General features: G+C 37.1%; 1 protein-coding gene across 41 annotated transcripts in view; it reads left to right on the forward strand.

Annotated features, from left to right (window-relative positions):
- Positions 1 to 20,664, forward strand: part of RIMS2 (regulating synaptic membrane exocytosis 2) — a 596,440-nt gene that overhangs the window by 567,698 nt on the left and 8,078 nt on the right. For 2 of the 41 annotated variants that reach the window (XM_061171530.1, XM_061171529.1), the window contains exon 1: positions 4,170 to 4,358. The exons of 38 other annotated variants lie outside the window; for them this stretch is intronic. In XM_061171530.1, the coding sequence (XP_061027513.1) occupies positions 4,220 to 4,358 (139 nt within the window). In that variant the 5' untranslated portion in view covers positions 4,170 to 4,219. Of the gene's footprint in view, positions 1 to 4,169; positions 4,380 to 20,664 lie in introns of those variants that run through there. One more of the 41 variants, XM_061171528.1, reaches the window with a different exon arrangement.

A 20,664-nucleotide genomic window follows, 5' to 3' on the forward strand; every position in this document is an offset into this window, starting at 1 on the left:
AGACACTACGTAACTACTTCACAAAATAACCTTTTTATGCATTCACATCAGTGACCGAGCCTCTATTTCAGGAATAAACTAATTTAACGTACTTTAAAATTTTAGTGATTTATTTTGGCGAGGAAACTATTAAAAAAACTGATACATAAATGACATGTAACTTTCTAGCCCTGTTAAGAATTGATGAACTGAAATACGTATATGGCTATGTAATATTAATATGTTTTGATTAAATGGGCAAATATGGATTTAACATTGGTATATAGTTAGAATAAGCATTATGGCTTTTAAATATATTTTTTCAATATTTATTTTATTTTGAACCAAATAATTTACTACATAGTTCATATTATATCTATCATCTATGTTTTGCATGTATTTCATCTGTGCTTATGTATATGGTATGAGACACCTGTGATACAGTGTATAGGGCACTGAACCTGAAATCAGAAAATCAGTGGCTCTGCCACTTTCTAATTAAACAAGTCATTTAATATTATTGAGTCTTTATTGGCTCATCTATAAAGAAGAAATAATGATGACACTCTCAGGATTGATGTAAGAATTAAGTGGCATAATTGGTGTGATATGTTTCATATTCATCAAATAGAATGCTATGATTTTTTATGCAAGTTATATCAATCTATATATCTTTTCTTCAAAAATATGATTTTCTTATACAGTAGTGGAATCTTTTTTCAAGGCCAGAATTTGCATTTAGAAAACAATTAGTTTGTATATTTGTGAGTTACTTTTTCTCTGATTATTTTGGATGAGTAAGAAAGTTATAAATATATTATAAATAATTTGAATACTAGACTATAATTGTTCTGGAATTACACTTAGTTTTATATAATGAAACTATATAGTGGCCCATGATTTGAAAACTACATCCAAAGCCGTTTGAGTGTACTTTCTGGTATGGAGGAAATGACATTTCCTATCTTTTATCAGTAGTTTCTTTTTATATAAATTTTTTAATTCCTTTAGGGTTGGTAGTTCATATATCAGAATGGGTTAAGGAATAGTAAATCAACTTTTAAAATATATGTAAACCAGAAATATTATTTATATAATATTTATTATATAGGAAAACAATTGCGCATAGGACAAAAAAAAAGTGGAATTGTAAGTTTTCTCAGTAAGTTCAGTATATTCCACAAGTTATTCAAGACTAGAAGTCTCTTGGCCATTATTGTGGTTTGTCTGTCTGATACCTGTGTGCCAATAGTCTTCTTTTTCTTTGAAGCTTTCTTCCCTGAAATAAGGTGATTTTCTTCTTTCTTCTTTAGTACTTCCTGTTTCTCCTTGTGTCATTCTTTTATCACTTATCTATATCTCTCAAATCCCAACTATAGGAAAAAATATCAAAAAGCTTCCCAGGACAACTTTGTTCTGAAACTGCAAGAGAGAAGTGATGCTCATGAAGAAACAGATGCATCTGGGCTATTCCAGACTAACCTCTTCTTGGTGCATAAAGTCAGGTTATTAACATAGAGAAGGCAGGGCCCAAGCAACTTGAGTGTGACCACTGATTGAGTTCTTAGATTCCCTATCCCCATGCAGTCACTAGTAGAAACCCAAGATAATTCCCTTCCTAAGTGACTTTCAACTATCATTATGATGTCCCTGGGTGCCAAAATAAAACTTTTCCACCCCTGGCCAATTTATTTTCCTAGGATTTTCCTACTTAGTCCCTCTTCCTTGAAATGTTTCTCTTGATCACAACTTAGTACACACATGTGAATACACACAAACACACAGGGGTGCATACACATTCATGAAACAATACTGCAATTGATACAATAACTACGTGGGCTACACGCTAATATTTTATTTCATTTTATTTTTTAGAACGCTGATCATTCTAATGATAAGTTATTTTCGTGACTCACTAAAAATTTGTGACCCACAGTTATAAAAAATACATGAGATGACTTAAAATAGTCCTTTCAGTTTCCAAAATTCTATGATTCTCTTTATTCTTATAATGAAAGTTTCATTTAATAAAAACATTTCTGTTCTCTGAATAAAAGCAATATGGTATGAAAAAATACTCAGAGTTCCTGGTTTTATCAGTGTCTATTGAAATGCTGGTATTTTAGGAAGGTGAATAATGAATAGGAAATTGAACTAAGAGAGAGTTGTAGGAATATTAATGAGAAACGACAAAAGCCTATCAGAAAAACAGAAGCAAGAAACCTGGATGATCCTAAGTCTAAGCAACCAAAAGTTGTTATTATGTAAGAGCACTCTTATTTGAAAGTTTCCTAATTTTTAGAAAGATTTGGGAGGATTCTTACTTGAGTGCGTTGTTTTGTACTTTCTAAATTGTGATGTGCTATGGCCAAAGCTGTTAACATACCTAGAAGGCCCTGTGTGATCTGTCCCCTTCTCTGCCTCTTATCTCTCTGACCTCCTTTCCTTCTTACTCACTCCACTCCAGCTACCCTGGCCTCTTTGCTGTCCCATGGACACACCAGGACATCATATCTTAGGGCCTTTGCACTGCAGGCTCTCTTTGCCTCAAACTAACTCTCTTCCTCACATATCCGAATGGCTTACCTCCTCAACTTCTTCATACATCTATTCAGATGTTGCCTTGTCAATGATACCTACCCTGACAGCTCTTTTTTAAATTGCAGACTGTCTCATACCACTTAACTTTATTTTTTGCCATTTTCATTTATCTCCCTTTTAACGCTATATAATTTACTGATTTACTCTGTCTTTCTCCCCCTATTAGAATATAAGTTCCATGAGAGCAGAGATTTTTATCTGCTTTGATCACTGTTTGTCCTAGGTGTTTACAAAGGTACTTGACATACACTGGGAGCTCAATTACTATTAATTGAACGAGTATTTGTATTTCCCAGCACATCAAGCAAAGAACTTGTTCATATATAGTACTCAGGAAATACTTATTGTATGAAAGAACCATTTTAGATTGTATAATTTACATTTTACAAAACACTTTTGAAATCCCCGAAAACAGCCAACAATCAAGCTATGACATGGTTAGGACTGGAATCATTGTACCCTACCTTCCCACCTGCCTAGATAGGGAAATTGAGAGGTCTAGTGACTTGTCTAAAGTTACAAAAAGTAGGACAGTCTTCTGACTTATGCTAAAATGGAATTACGGTTGCTTTATGTTCTGGGATAGAGATTTGCAGTTTGCAGAATGTGATGTTATTTCACTTATACACTGTTTTGTTTCTGGTATGTCTGTGTTGCTTCCAAATTTATGTTAAGAGGATGTTACCTGTTATTTAGATGCTAAAGCCTTAACAGAGTTCATTGTCATTCTTAGCAACAATAGGTAGCAGATTATCTAATTTGGAGGGAAAAAAAGCATTAAAAATTCCCAAAATTAAAGCAAAATTGATTAACATCACAGTACTTTTTTAGTGTTGGTTCTTTTTCAGGCTCTTGATATTTTTTTTTAACCTTTTTTACCTTCCTTTGACTTTTTAATCTTTTTAAGAAAGAAGGTAAGCGAGAAAGCTTTGATTCTAGGCTTTCATGGGACCTGTTGAAAATTGGGGAGACTTTGTTTTATGATTTGGAGAAAATTTCAGTATTTCCTATCTATGCTTGAGGAACGTTAACCAATTTTAAGTGAGACTGGGGAAAGTGACTACCAAAATCTGCCTGAGATAGTTCCCAGCTGCGATGCCTAACGTATTGTGTCTCATTAGCGACCCTTCTCTGGTGTTAATCACGCGGGGGAAGGGAAGAAACGGAAGCAGCAGGAGCTCCTCGGGGCTCAGAGTTGCCCCGAACCGGAGGAGCGCGCTCCGCAGCTGCCAGCCCGCCGAGGTGCCGCCGCCGCCGCCGCCTCCCCTTCCGGCTGCTGATTGGCGGAGACCTCAGCATCAGCAGCATCTCTCTGCGAGGGGAGGGCGGCAGGACCGACTCGCAGCCGCAGCCTCCGGGCACCTCAGCTCCCTCCTGGCGAGACCTCGGACTTTCACAGCGAGCAGCCGCGTCCCCGCTCGCCACCGCCTGGGTCCCCACCTCGTACCCCTCCCCAAAAGAGTGGAGGCCCCGGCAGCCAGGAAGGCCACGTCTGGTCCGGACCGGGTCAGGGAGGCAGGGGCCAGTACCCCAGGGTCCCGCGGCAGCATCCCGGCCCCCGAAGCGCTGCGGTCGCCGCGCCCCAGCCGCCAAGACGCCTCGTATCTTGTACCGCGGGAAAAGCGGGTCTTCGTCCAAGATGGGCCGGCAGGGCTTGGGGGGCGCCGGCGTCGCGGGGCGCTCCATGCAGCGCTCCCAGAGCCGGAGCAGCCTCTCCGCCTCCTTCGAGGCGCTGGCCGGCTACTTTCCCTGCATGAACTCCCTGGAAGAGGAAGAAGGTGAGCCTGTAGTGTTAGTGTGTCTGTCTGTGTACATCTCGCATCTCGGAAAGTCGGTGGTTGGAGGGTTGACAGGGTTGGAGAACTCCAAGTAGCAGTGTCCCTACCCCCTCCTCTCTGGGGGACTGTGGAGCGGGAGACCCCCAGAGCGCCAGCTGGGCCGAGGAGAAGTTCTGTTGATTGGTTATTTGGGGAGCTCCACAGGCGCTGACTTGGGAAGAGGCTTTCCTAATGAAGTTGAGTTAAACAGTGCTTGGCAGTTGGATGAGGATGGAGACGGGTGGGAGGCAAGGCGGCCCTGTTGGGTGCACCCAACTCTGTTTTGTTTTCGTTTACTCCGGCAGTCTTGGTATTAGCATTTGATTTCGAGGACACAAATAATCAGAATTTAAAGGGAAAAGCAGCAGCAAAACTTTGAAACAGGAATCCCAGCCTGTGAACACTCAAGATCCGAATGAGGGGAAAGGGTGATACAATGGACAGGTCAAAGGTTAATAGTACTAAAGGAGGCTGGTTTGTGCTGTGGGCCTTTGGAACTTCGTTGGCAGGCACAACACTATGAATCTCACCATTGGTTGTTTGTCTCTGGTGTTTGAGTGATGTCATTATAATTAAGCTAATAAGAAAAACAGCAAAGGGGACTCAAACTTTTCACCAAGAGACTGCAAGTCCTTCATAAAGTTTTCAATAACACAACATACGTTTTCTTTGTGAAGAACTTTCCTATAAGATTTAACAACTAATACTAAAAACATAATTTGTAAATCAAAGTAAGAATTGACTGCTAAATAATAGCATCCCAACATTTGAAATGCTGTTTATTAATTTATTGATAAGCTAGTTGCAAACTGTGTTCATCTTTGCACGCACGTATATCCAGAGTGGGTTGGTTATCATCATGTTACCTCTATTATTGTATATATCATTGTATAGAATAGGATTTATTTTGCTTTTATTCTGTGACAATCAATGACCTCTTACTAGGAAATCTGTAGTGACCCCTGATTTGGAAGAAACTAACTACCTGCTCTGAGAACAGGTAGAAATATTTTTTTCCCTATTTTTTCCCAGTGGAGGGCAGGGAGGAGGAAGATGGCTGATTAATAATATGTCTGAAAAGTGTTCTTTAAGATAATTCGCTAGTTAGAGCTATCCAGGTTTCTTCTAGCTTATTGTTGCAATATCAGTTTGCACTAGATCAGTACAGGTTTAATGGTAGGGTACTCCTCTATATAAATGTGACTTTTAATTTTCATACTAATCTTTTGCTGTTCTTGTTTGTACATTTACATTTTACTGGTTTTCTACTATTAAATGTTTAACATTTCAGGAAATGTAAGCAAGTCAAGATATTAGAAAATCAAATTGGGTAAATGAATGATCATAATTGTAGCTAAAACTTTCAGTATCAGCTATTATCCAGGCACTATTCTAAGAACCTGACATGCACTTACCCTTTTAGGCTCATAACAACCTTATGAGGCAGTGCTTTTATTATCTCCAGTTAACAAAGGAGGAAACTGAGGCAGAGAAATTCAGAAACATGCTCAACGTCCCCCAGATAGTAGGTAATAGAGTTAGCATATGAACCCAGGCAGTCAACAACACAATCTGTGCACCCAACCCAAGCTATATTAGTTTATTATTTGCATATACTTGGCCACAATCACATACCTAGTAAGTGGTGAAACTAGAACTCAAAGCCAGGTGTGCCTAAAAATACATATTTAGATAAAACACATTATTATACACTCATTTCTCAATTGTTAATTTTTACACCAAGTCTTCAGCCTTGACTTTGCTTCAGTTGAACTATCATCATTCTTTCTTAAGTTGTAGCTAGAATTAATTGGATTTACAAAATACCATCCTAAAAGCCTTTTTTGAGACAAGAAAAACTTATGTAAATGTGAAATTTTTTCAAAATTTAAAGTACATTGACTTAACCTTGGCTCATACAGACTAATCCCAAAGGAAATTCCTACATCTACACATAGGAAATTGGAACAGATTTCTGTCCTATAATATGGTTTCTTGAGTCGCCAAGACAAAATGAAGCCAAAGTAAGTAACTAGAGAGGAGGCATTCCCCATAAAATAGAAGTCTTTCCACTGGGGTGTAGTCATTTTACAGCCAAGAGAAGAAATCCTAACTTTCTTCTTTGATTTTGCTATACTCCTACCACCCTTGAAAGTCCTGAGATTTTTGAGGGTATTTCAACATACCCTGCAGAGTTATAAAAGTTAGAAATCACTGGCCTGGAGCAGTGCTTCTCTGCAATTATTTTCTCTTGAGACACTCACACAGGACACATAAAGTTCATGTGGATAACATACTCTCATAAGCTTACTCAGGACTATGTTATCATAGTCACAACTGTGAAACCCATTCTAATTTATAAAGAAAAACCATCACAACAGATGATTTTCACACTGGTTGAGAACAGCTTTTCTAAAGAGAGCAGTGGTCTACCAACTAGTGTGATTTGACTGAATTAACTGATCAGTAAGTCTATCTCATTTTACAGCTTCTGTCTCTCACTCTCACACTCTCTCTCTCTCTCTCTCTTTTTTTTTTTTTGTCTTTTCAGATATAGTGCAATAGCTAACTAATCTCAAATGTACTCTGCCTTCCAGTTCCATATTCTCATTTTATTCTTGGACAGCACATCCAGGCATTACCATTCTACACAAGAAGTGCTGAGAAATTTATTGAGAGACCATATTCTTTTCACTCATTCATTCGTTCAGAAATATTTATTGAGGCTCTGAGATGTGTTAGTCGCTATGCTAGTCCCTGAATTAGCTGAATATGCTCCCTACCTTCTTAGAGCTCACAGTCTAATGGAGATAGATATTAATAGGAATAACTAGGTAATTAAAACTGTGACAGGGCTTAGGAGGGTGAAGTACAGAGTGCAGTAAGAGATGATACGAAAACCTAATTGAGGAGTTAGAGAAGGGTAGGTACCCTGAGACAGTGAGGGTTAAACAGTGATAGCTCTCATTGCCTCCTGCACACCTTTGAAAGCAATTTGCCCAGAGTCCACAGCCAGTAAGTGGGGGAGCTGAGATCAAAACCCATAATCTGGCTCTGAAGTTTAAAATCCCAACTACTCTGTGTACTGTTTCTTCGTTATTGTACTGCATTTTCTTGTAATCTGCTGTGTTTTGAAAATCAAGCACAATAATAATGGTTACCATTTATTGAGCACCTTCTCTGTGCTGTATACCTTTGATTTCATGATGATTCTTCAAGGAGATTATCATTTTCATTTTATATATGCGAAAACTGAGATTTAGAGAAATTAAACAACTTGGCCACAGATTATAATCTCAGTGGGGCTGACTTAAGTGAGCAGGAAAGGGACATTCGTATAAGTGAAATAAGTTAAGATTGTTGACTGGTCTTTGTAGCATCTCTTTTGTTTGCTTGCAGTTCTTTTTTATTTTACTTTACTTTTTGTTCTTTGTCTCGGGATATATTCCAGATAACTGTTCTCCAAATCTCTGGGTAATTTTTTTTTCAAGTAAAAGTAAGGATAATAGCACCTACGTGTTCTTTAACTGTTTATAAATTATGTTTATTTATCATTGAGCCCTCTAAGATAAGTATTAGCTTCACTATATAAACTACTTGGCCCCAACATTGAATCCCCCTCCCTAATATAGAATATTACTGTATGTAGAATTTTTAAACATTACAGATAATTCTAAGAGAGAAGGAACCAGTGAAATGGTTACCATTCCTAGCAGGAGAAGCAAGCCTCCCACCCATAGATCCAAGGGCAAATGGTATGGTCATATAATGTAGGGAAATTGCACATATCCTAATATTTGTAGACCTGGTTTCTCAAGCTATCTTAAAGTGACTTGTGTTTCTGGGCTAGTGATTCTTGTTCAGTAATGTACATATAATATGTGATGAATTTGATTTGCTTGATTTTATGGCCTTCATTCTTTGTTTAAAATATGGCTTGGCAATTATACAGAAGAAGAGATCCTATCATCTTAAGGTTATTTAACTGAATAAATTAACTTATTTAATTTCTTTTACATGCCGCTATCTTGAAAATTAAGTTACAGGAAAATCATCTAAGAAACAAGAATTGTTTAAAAATCACCAGAAAAACTGAGGAAAGTATCTTTACAGGTGATAGTGAAGCTATGAGGAATTAATATAAAAGGAACTAAACAGACAGTAACCGGAAGACCTATTTAACTATCCCCCACTCTTTAAGAGGCTACGTTACCTTATTCTAATCCCTTTGTAAATAATACACAATTCTTTTTTAATTTAATTTAATTTTTATTTTTTATTGAAGTACAGTTGATTTGCAATGTTGTGTTAATTTCTGCTGTACAGCAAAGTGATTCAGTTATACATATATACATTCTTTTTTATGTTCTTTCCCATTATGGTTTATCACAGGATATTGAATATAGTTCCCTGTGCACTTAATTCTTAATAAGCAGTCCCATTTGATTAAAATGGAGCTTAACACTTTGCCCATGCTCCATTGGAATAAAAAATTCTCCATACACTTAAATATAATCCTCCTAAGTACAGACATCATGTCTAGCACAGTAGATATTCAGTAAGTGTCTATTAATAATAACAGTAAAAGAATAACAGTATATAGTTCTACCATTCTTTTCAAGCTGAGTATCAATGTAACTGACTGCTAGCCATCATATTTAAACTATTTTAAAATTATAACATGTGATCTAGACTTACTAAAATTCAGTGATCATAGTTTTTGTACATTTTCACAATGCCAATATTGGGGACAGGACATGGATAGACAATAATAGTCCAATTATGTGTCTTTTATTAGGGGATATTATTTTTCCTAGATTATGATTGGTTATGTATAATAAACCATTTCTTATACGAGTCCACATCATATTCAACAATAGCACAATTTTTATATTAGATTTACATTCTAGGTCGATAAAGTGAAGCAAAAGATTTTGGAATTTAAAAGGATAAATCAAAGAACAGTTCCACTCAGAATGCTTACCAGATATTACATTTTTAATCTAAGATTCAGAATCTTTCACTGCCAAGTGTCCAAATAATACCCTTAAAGTAATTTAAATTTAATACAAAATTCAAGTTAAACCCCAATTTGCTATCATCCTTTAGCAGGTTCACTAAATTCCAAAAACTAGAAATGGGGACAAACTTTCCTATGGAGACATCTTGTGTATAATGACTTATAAAAGAAACCCACTAGTAAGTTTCACTAGCTGTAATGGCAGCTTCCAGTTGCTGCCAAGGACTATGGTTAAGTGCTCTCTGCTGGTCTTCGTAGACCCTTATTATTGACCAGAAAACATCGTTCTGTATATTTGTTCTATCTCATAATGTAATGGTATTTGATTGGAGAGGAGGGGATTTACCTAATGCCATGTATATATAATACTATTTGACCACTTGAAGAAAAAGCTAACACAAAAATGATAAGTTCTACTTTTAAAGTATCATTTCTTTTTTTAAATTAATTAATTAATTTATTTTTGGCTATGTTAGGTCTTCGTTGCTGTGTGCGGGCTTTCTCTAGTTGCGGCGAGCGGGGGCTACTCTTGGTTGCGGTGCGCAGGCTTCTCATTGCGGTGGCTTCTTTTGTTGCAGAGCATGGGCTCCAGGCACGTGGGCTTCAGTAGTTGCAGCACGTGAGCTCAGTAGTTGTGGCTCACGGGCTCTAGAGCACAGGCTCAGTAGTTGTGGACCCATGTCCCCTGCATTGGCAGATTCTTAACCACTGCGCCACCAGGGAAGTCCCTGCAGTATCATTTCTTAAGGTTTAGATTTTGCTTAATGAGACTAAAATGAAAGGGTCATTTATTTTAGCTATTCCAGTGATCAGTTGTTCTCTTATTATTCCTGTAAGTCAAGGGCCAGGAAAGTAACATACTTCAGTGAAGTAGGCCAGATATAATACAAAAGGGAAAATGCAGGAACTCTGAAAATCTGGAGAAAGCTTATCCATCCAAAAAGGAATGGTGAATACTCAGTTCTAGCTAATTGATGCCAAATTGAATATCAGCCCAGGGTTGGCAAATTTATTCTTCTCAAGAGAAGCTATAAATCTGAATGTTTACTTAAAGCCTTTAAATTTTAAAATGTTAGTGCCTAAGTGAAAAAATTTAAACATTGTTAATTGAACCCACATACCTATTGACCAAGTGTGGCTTAAATGTGTGCCACCAGTTGGCACCTTCTGCCAAGGAAATGCTTCCTTCCCAGCTTTTTTCAGTTCTTTTTCTTCCTTCCCATTCTCATTATCACCTTGATATCATTAGTCCTTGATAATTTAGGACTGAATTAGTCCATCTTTGAAATCATTTTCAGTTGAAGAAAAAGCTAACACAAAAATGATAATATCAGTTCTACTTTTAAAGTATCATTTTTTAAAAATTTATTTATTTATTTATTTATTTTTGGCTGTGTTGGGTCTTCGTTGCTGTGCGCGGGCTTTCTCTAGTTGCAGCGAGCGGGGGCTACTCTTCGTTGCGGTGCGTGGGCTTCTTATTGCTGTGGCTTCTCTTGTTGAGGAACATGGGATCTAGGCCTGAGGGCTTCAGTAGTTGCAGCACGCAGGCTCAGTAGTTGTGGCTCGTGGGCTCTAGAGCGCAGGCTCTGTAGTTGTACCGCATGGGCTTAGTTGCTCCACAGCATGTGGGATCTTCCCGGACCAGGGATCAAACCTGTGTCCCCTACATTGGCACGCAGATTCTTAACCACTGCGCCACCAGGGAAGTTCGCATCATCTTGATCTTGACACTATTCTCTCTCCAAAAACTTCAGTAGATTCCCATCTCCTACTAAATAAAACCTTTAGCCTAACATTCAAAGTCTTTCACAATCTGGTTCTTACATTCAGTTTAGCTTCCCTACCTTCCAAAGCCCTTTAGGAGCCCAGTGAATTAGTAGAACTAAGCTTTTTTGCTCTTTATCTCCAAATTTAGTAGCTTCAGATTCAAAGTTTGGGGCGGTGGTGTCTCATCAGCAGAACCTCAGCCATTTACTCATGTCGTAATTGCCAGGCAGGTTGGAAAAATGACAGCTGACAATTTTAGCTTCTACAGTTAAAGGATGGGTTATTTCTCATACATAGAAAGAGGGTTCAAATGCTGGTGAGCCAAAAACCCTAACAAATATCCATCTAATTATATAATTACCAGTGGGGGGGAAAAATGTTAAGCTCAGCCTAATCACCTATTTTTAAGTCTTTAAAAATACTGGCTTGCTATTTGGTCTTTGCTCAATAAAGTAAAGTATGTGGCTCTCTTAATTTTAACTTTTCCTGCATATTTGGCCACCCAAAATATCTATGGACATTTTTATTTTGCATATAGAACATAGTCAATCCCTCCCCCAGAAAGACAACCTTAAAATGTCATCCATATACCATGCAGATTGAAATCTAGGATCTTTGAGTGATGTATAGTCCTCTCCTTCATATCCACATGTGGCTTTTCAGGTTATAGTGACCTGTAAACCTAAAGACGCAGTATCTGCCTCCAGTACATCCAATTTAAATGGTAAAATAGCAGCAGGATAACCAAAATAAAAATTTTCATTTCTGAAGGAGAGAATAGGAAGTACAAAGCAATCAGTCATCCACAGGAATTTTCCCACTTGGAGGGAATGGCGAAGATTGAGAGTAGAATACATTTCTTGGTTTACTCATCTGGGACCCTGGGTTCTGTTTTCTGGAAAGTGTTTCTTTGTCCTTTATTCTTTATGGCCACAAAGGTTTGCATTGAAGAGGGGATTTCATAGCTTTCATAGCCCACTTCTTCCTAGTGCAGATTAGGAAAAAAGTAGGAGTTACCTTAGGGGTTGAACAGGCTTTTTCTTTTAATATTTTTTTTTTTTATTTTTTGGCCATGCTGCACAGCTCCCCAACCAGGGATCGAACCCAGGCCCACAGCAATGAAAGCATGGAGTCCTAACCACTGGACAGCCAGGGAGTTCCTGAACAGGCTTTTGTAAATGGGCTAGTAATTATTTTTTTCTATACAGATCCTTCAAAAATTCAGGAGGCTGTTTGATTCCAGCCAGTTTCAAGTGTGAGTGACTCCAACCAAACACCTCATTGGACAAAGATTTTAAGCCTCGAGATTCTGTTCTTTTAGTTTCCACCCTCTGTGCCCTGCCTACTTCCTTTGTTCTCAATGGCAACCACCTTGATATCATCTGAAATCTGTGGGTTTGTGTGGGAAAGCAGCCCCTTAATCCAGTTTGGCCAGCAGGCTCTCCCCATTTCTATGGCAAGGCCCCACTTTTTTATATACAGTTTTCTTCCTGCAAGTTTAGGATAATTTCACATTATTCCAGTCATTTTTCAAAGAAGGATTTGTATAGCATTTTACAGTTTTCAAAACTTTTTCACAGAGCTTACAGTATCTGGTCCTTATTTATCACTACTCATTAAATACCACTACATTTCATATATTCTATGACATAGGCTAAGTCTGATCTCAAGTTTGCACAAAAGAACTCTGAGCTTTGGGAAGGAAGTTACCTGCCCAGAGTTTGCTAATGATCGAATAAAGACTTGAACTCATATCATCTGATTCTAAAATGGCATGCTCTTCTCACCACAAAAATGCTGCCTCAAAATAGCTAACTTGAGAGTTAAGAAGAGGTTCGTGATATTTCATGTCCATTTTTGAGAGAGAAACAGGCACAAATATCAGTGGGCTGATGTGTGGCCAAGGACAGATGTCAGTTAAAAAGAAAAAAGCCAAAAAGCAGGGGGAACAATTTTCTAAATAATTTCATTTGCCATAATAGTAACGTCAGGTAGTAGAAACAAAAAAGTACTATAAAAAAGACAACCCCCAAAAGAGTACAGTGAGAGCTATAATTTCTTATATTTAAATGTGTTAAGAATACCAAGATGAGGGACTTCCCTGGTGGTCCAGTGGTTAAGACTCCATGCTTCCACTGCAGGGGGCGTAGGTTCAATCCCTGGTCGGGGAACTAAGATCCCGCATGCCATGCAGTGTGGCCAAAAATAAATAAATAAAGTCACTAAGTTTGGGGTGGTTTGTTATTTAAAAAAATATATATATATATGATAAGCCTCAACTTTTATGGAAAAAACTTAGAATGATCTTACTGCAAAAGAGTCATAAGCTTGGTTTTATTTCTTGCTAAAATAAGGATTAATAATTATTAGCAATATTAACAAGTAATAACAACAGGAGCAGAGTGCTCTGACTCTCTGGGGTAGTCTCTTTCTCTTGTAGGGAGCCACCAAACTGTTTTCCAGAGTGGCTGTACCAGTTTGCACTGAATGAGAGTTCCTGTTGCTCCACATCCTCACCGGCATTTGGTGTTGTCAGTGTTCTAAATTTTGACCATTCTCATAGGTGTGTACTGGTATCCCATTGTTTTAATTTGCATTTCCCTGATGACATATGATGTAGAGCACCTTTTCATATGATTATTTGCCACCTATATACTATCTTATTTGGTGAGGTTATCTGTTAGGGTGTTTGGCCCATCTTATAATCAGGTTGTCTGTTTTCTTATTGTTGAGTTTTAAGAGTTCTTTGTATATTTTGGATAACAGTCCATTATTGGATATGTCTTTTGCAAATATTTTCTTCCAGCCTGTGGCTTATCTTCTCATTCTCCTGGCAGGATTTTTTGTAGGGCAGAACTTTTTAATTTTAATGAAGTCCAGCTTATCGATTCTGTATTTCATGGATCATGCTGTTGGTGTTGTATCTAAAAAGTCATCACCATACTCAAGGTCATCTAGGTTTTCCAGAAGTTTCATAGTTTTACATTTTACATTTAGGTCTGTGATTCATTCTGAGTTAATTTTTGTGAAGGGTTTAAAGTCTGTATCTAGATTCTTTTTTTTCTTTCTTTCTTTCTTTTTTTTTTTTTTTTTGCATGTGAATATCCAGTTGTTCCAGCACCATTTGTTGAAGAGACTGTCTCTGCTCCATTGAACTGCCTTTGCTCCTTTGTCAAATATCAGTTGACTATATTTATGTGGGTCTATTTCTGGGTTCTATATTTCTGTTCCATTGATCTACTTGTCTATTCTTTCACCAGTACCACTGTCCTGATTACTGTAGCTTTATAGTAACTCTTGAAGTTGGGTAGTATCAATCCTCCAACTTTATTCTTCTCCTTCAACATTGTGTTGGTGATTCTGGGTCTTTTGCCTCTCCATTTAAACTTTATAATCAGTTTGTCAATATCTACAAAATAACTTGCTGACATTTTGATCAGGATTGCATTGAATCTATAGATCAAGTTGGGAAGACCTGACATATCAACAATATTGAGTCTTCCTATCCATGAATATGGAATATCTCTCCATTTATTTAGTTCTTCTTTGATTTTATTCATCAGAGTTTTGTAGTTTTCCTCATATAGGTCTTGTACATATTTTGTTAGATTTATACCTAAGTAGTTCATATTTTGGATGCTAATGTAAATGGTATTGTGTTTTTAATTTCAAATTCCACCTGTTCATTGCTGGTATATAGGAAAGCAATTGACTTTTGTATATTAACCTTGTATTCGGCAACCTTGCTGTAATCACTTACTAGTTCCAGGAGTTTTTAATGTCGATTCTTTCAGATTTTCTACGTAGACAATCATGCTGTCTGTGAACAAAGACAGTTTTATTTCTTTCTTCTCAATCTCTATACCTTTTATTTCCTTTTATTGTTTTATTGCATTAGCTAGAACTTTCGGTATGATGTTAAAAGGAGTGGTAAGAAGGAAAATTCTTGCTTTGTATCTGATCTTGGTGGGAAAGCTTCAAGTTTCTCACTATTAAGTATGATGTTAGCTGTAAGTTTTTTGTAGATATTCTTTATCAAGTTGAGGAAGCTCTCCTCTATTCCTACTTTACTGAGAGTTTATATGATGAATAAGTGTTGGATTTTGTTGAATGCTTTTTCTGCACTTATTGATATGATCATGTGATTTTTCTTTTCTAGCCTGTTGATGTGATGCATTACATTAATTGACTTTTGAAAGTTGAAACAGCATTGCATAACTGGGATAAATCCCATTTCATCATGGTGTGTAATTCTTTTTATACATTGTTGGATTTGAAGCTTCTACCCTAAAGTCACACAGACCAGTTTTGCTCACATTTCATTGGCCAAACAAGTTACATGACCACACTGAACTTCATAAGTGAGGGAAATGTGAATATATTTAGACAGCCCTAATGTCTACCGTAATTGTGACCTCTACTTGTAACTCACTTACTACTTCATAATAGCTGTGACAAAGCTGTTGGAATTAATGGATTTGTGTTAAACTCTGAAACAATTTTGGAAATCAACTGTTAAATTTCTATTTATTTTAATTGTTAATGCCAATCCTGGATTAGCCCAAAAGAAATTGTCAGATATTTGTCTGTATTTTGTTTAGACTTTTTGAGATTTGAATTATGTTTATTATAGTAAGAAGCCCTGACAAACATAAATATAAGTGCACAAGCTTTTGTACACAACTACAGTAATCTACTCATGAGTGTCCCCATATTGAGGTCTTGCAGGACCAAATAGGTAAATCAACCTCTTCATGTCCGGATGTAATATCTGCTGATGGGAGGTCATTTTTCAGAATCTACCAACCTGTCTTCAACCTGTTTCCATAAATCATTTCCCATATTAACATCAAGAAAATCTTGACTCTAAAGTAAGTCTGTCTGCAAAAGGGGATGAGACTTTCCAGGTGAGAGCAAGCAGGAATGGGTTCTGTGGACCCAAGATTTGGAAAGAGGTCGCCCTGACATTAAGTTAGGCATTTAACTGTGAGTCTCATCTTGGGGCTTAGGAGAGTTTTCCAATCAGTAGCAGAGAGGACTTTTTGATTTTTGTTGTCAAGTCACTCAAAGGGTTTCCTGGTTTTCAGCATTGTTAGGGGAAACTGACACTTTGGTTGTTTATTTACTCAAGTGGCTTTCTTTGAATTTAGAGGGTGCCAAGCAAATGAGTCATCAGACTAAGCAGAGCAGAATAACAAGGACACCTCCTGTGTTGCTTTATGCTTGTGATCTTTTGTAATTCAAGAACTTGATTTTTACCTACAGGCACTTTCTCCAAATATACTTTGGCTTAAAATACCACACCAGAATGAGTGCTTTAAGAACTCTGCAACAACATTATCTGGGCCTTAGTTTTGTAGTTTGCTACCTGAGTATTTTTAAACATCTTTATACACACACACATATCATATATATAAATATATGATATGTATGTAGTGTATATATGTATATATACTTTTTAAAATATATACTTTTTCTTATTATGGCTGTTGAGTTCTTACAGATAATTTCAGTTGTTCGTACTCCTGTGGTCACAACAGGTTATTTTTATAGATCTCCCATTAAAACAATAATCTAAAGAATTACCTGTTGTTGCTTGACAATTATCACAAATTTTTACCAGCTTAAAACAACACCCATTTATTAGTTCACAGTTCTGTAGGACACATGTCTGGCATGCCATGGCTGGGATCCTGCTTAGAGTATTGCATGGCTGAAATCAGGGTGTAGGCTGGGCTGAGTTCTTGTCCGGAGGCTCTGGGGGAAAGTCAGCTTCCAGGATCATTCAGGCTGTTGGCAGAATCCAGTTTTTTGCTGCCTGTCAGCTAGGCATTGCTGAAGGCTGCTCTCAGGTCCTTCCCACATGGTCCCCTCCATCTTCAAACCAGGAAGGGTACACCAAATCCCTCTTGTGTTTCAGATCTCCCTGATTGACTTTTCTGGAACCAGCCAGAGAAAGCACTCTGCTTTTAAAGTTTTCATGTGGATGTGTTAGGCCCACCGAGATAATCTTTCTATCTTTAGGTCAACTGGTTAGTAACCTTAATTATGTTTGCAAAATCCCTTTTGCCATGTAAAGTAACATAGTCATGGGGGCCATCTTAGAATTCTGCCTACTATACTTTATATAGGCATTCTCTGTTATATAGATTCAGTTTTTAGGTTGAATAACATGACAGCATTCAAAACATTAAATGTGAATCACCATAATGAATTATATTTAGGTTAAATTACTTTTATTGTGAATGTGATGCAAAGGATTTGTGGTATTGAAAAAGACATACTTTAAAATAGATAGCTAGTGGGAAGCAGCCGCATAGCATAGGGAGATCAGCTCCGTGCTTTGTGTCCACCTAGAGGGGTGGGATAGAGAGGGTGGGAGGGAGACGCAAGAGGGAGGAGATATGGGGATGTATGTATATGTAGAGCTGATTCACTTTGTTATAAAGCAGAAACTAACACACCATTGTAAAGCAATTGTACTCCAATAAAGATGTTAAAAAAAAAAAGAAAAATACATACTTTTTAAATAGGTCTATAAATATATCAGATAAAAGTGCATTTAAAAGACATATTTTAAAAAGCTATTATAAATGCTCAGCATATGCCTAGAATTCTTTGATTCCATCAGATGACAGGGAGTAGCCTTATCTCCTCAATATATGCTATTAATCATGGTCTTGGTCATACATTAATGACACAAACTCATAGACTTCAGAGCTAAAAGAGATCAGAGATCATCTGGCACCCTCCCCCTCCTTTGTTTTTTTTTCATAAATGAGGAACCTGAAACTCAGAGAGGGATATGACTCAGAGAAGGCCATAGAGCCAGCTAGTCAGTGGTAAAGATTGGCCTAGAATACATGTTTTCTGATTTCCTTTCTGGTAGAAATAATAACAGTACCATTAATTGAAGATTTTCTATATAGCAGGCACTATCCTAAACACTTTAAATATATTATTTTCCTTAACCGTCACAAAAATTATATCAGGTAGGCATTACTATTATCATTACCATTTCACAGTTTGAGAAAGCTGAGTCACAGAGAAGGTAACTAGCTTCATGTCACCCAGCTAGTACATGATAGAGTAGGGATTCTGAGAGAAACAGTTGGACACCAGGGCCTGACCTCTTCACTATTCTCTGCTCTTTCCACCCCACCAGCTGCTTCTAGCAGGGCCTTCCACATGTACTCATCGAGTTAGCTTAGTATCATCTCCATGGACAGCTGTCCAAGCTACCCATTGGTTATATTTTGATGACAAAATAGTGAATAGCAGAGAACTTGGAGTCAGGGGACTGTGTATAAACTCTGGTTCTGTCATTTTCTGTTTGGCTTCAGGGAACTGTGTAACCCGCTGGGGCCCTTGGATACTGGATCTGTAAAATGGGGATTATGAGAGTTGTTCTAAAGAGGACGCATGTAAAAAGCAATCTGTAAACAAAAGGATTACATGCTCATTGTATTGTTATTCTTTGCCAAATGGTGACTAGTTCTCATCACCCTAAAATAGCAGATTTTCAAGTCACTTTTGCTGTGATAAGAGTCAGGCATTAAATGAAAACCAGTAGATTTTTGACACTGCAAAGGCCATGTCCTGAGACCTTTAGGAAGTCATGTTTTCTGTACTTATCCTCATTCTGCATTTTCAAACGTCACTGAAGTTGTATATCTCACTTGGTGGTGGTTTTTCATTCTTCATAGGCATTCTTCACAGGAAGTGAACGGTAAAGCTACACGGAGAGGCCAGGACTCAGCCATTTGCCTGGCTCCCTCACACCAGCCCAGCACCTTTCATGATTCCAGTTCACACCTGGACAAAATTTTACTACTTTTTTTTTATTAATTTTTTTTGGAGTATAGTTGATTTACAATGTTGTGTTAGTTTCTGCTGTACAGCAAAGTGAATCAGTTACACATATACATGTATCCACTCTTTTTTAGATTTCTTTTCCCATATAGGTCATTACAGAGTACTGAGTAGAGTACCCTGTGCTATACAGTAGGTTCTTATTAGTTATCTATTTTATACATAGTGGTGTCTATATGTCATTCCCAATCTCCCAACTTATCCCTCCCCCACCCTTTCTCCCCTGGTAACCATAAGTTTGTTTTCTACACCAGTGACTCTATTTCTGTTTTGTAACTAAGTTCATTTGTACCATTTTTTTAGATTCCACATATAAGCGATATCATATGATATTTGTTTTTCTCTGTCTGACTTACTTCATTCAGTTTAATGTGGCCATTTGGGGATCACTCTCAAATAAAATCATAAATATTGAATGTATGGCTATCAAGGTCTACTCTTCATCCCCATCCTTTTTGTTATTGTTGTTGTTATTTCATCCTCTTTGTTTTATGTATATGTGTATTTTTTGCTATATTGTTTGAAAGTAAGTTGCAAACAATATAACATTTCATGTCTAAATACTTCAGCGTATGTATTTCCTAATGATAAGGAAATTTTTTGTAATACATGCCATTATCTACCTAGGGAAATTAACAATTTTCTTATCCCATCTAATACCCAATTCATATTCATATTTTCCCTACTTGTCCTAATATTGCTTTTAGTGTTTTGCTTTTAGGGTTTCTTTTTTTATTGTTTTTTTTCTTGAAAAGAAACCAATCAAAGTATACTTATAGCATTTAATAGTTACATCCCTGTGATATTTTTAAAGCTGGAACAATTCCCCCACCTTATTAGTTTGTTTTTATGATATTAACTTTAAGAGAGTAGGTTAATTCTCTTGAACAAAATCCCATGTTCTGGGTTTGTCTGATTTTGTGTGTGTGTATCCTTTATCTTGTTATTCTATCCTCTCTATTTTTGAAAACTTAGAAGTTGGTTGCAAAGACCTGATGAGAAACAGGTTGTGTACTTTTGTCCAGAACAACTTGATAGGTGCTACAGTGATTGCTCCACTATTAGTGCTAAGTTTGCTCACTTGATTAAGATGGCAATAGCCAGGTTTCCCAGTAGTAAAGTACCTGTTTTCCTTTAACAATTAGAACTAATTTGTGGGATGATTTTTTTGGCTCATATGAATATCCTTTTATCTAATGGCATTAGCATCTATTGATGTGCCTTATTTGAATCATTTATTCCACTGGAGGTTGCCAATTGGTAATTTTAAAATTTTCTCACTTTTTACATGTATTAACTAACCACTTCTCTGGAAGGAAGAGCCTTCCGTCATCAATGGGGGATGCTTTAGCTCCTCTCAATAGTTCATATCAGTACAACATGTTTTACTATCAATTATCTAAAATAGGCTCAGATTATGGAACTGAGTTGTAGATCAGTGATAACATATTTTATTTATTTATTTTTTTAACATCTTTATTGAAGTATAATTGCTTTACAATGGTGTGTTAGTTTCTGCTTTATAACAAAGTGAATCAGTTATACATATACATATGTTCCCATATCTCTTCCCTCTTGCATCTCCCTCCCTCCCACCCTCCCTATCCC

This window comes from Eubalaena glacialis, chromosome 17 (genome assembly GCF_028564815.1).
Source record: "Eubalaena glacialis isolate mEubGla1 chromosome 17, mEubGla1.1.hap2.+ XY, whole genome shotgun sequence".
In the NCBI taxonomy this organism is placed as follows: domain Eukaryota; kingdom Metazoa; phylum Chordata; class Mammalia; order Artiodactyla; family Balaenidae; genus Eubalaena; species Eubalaena glacialis.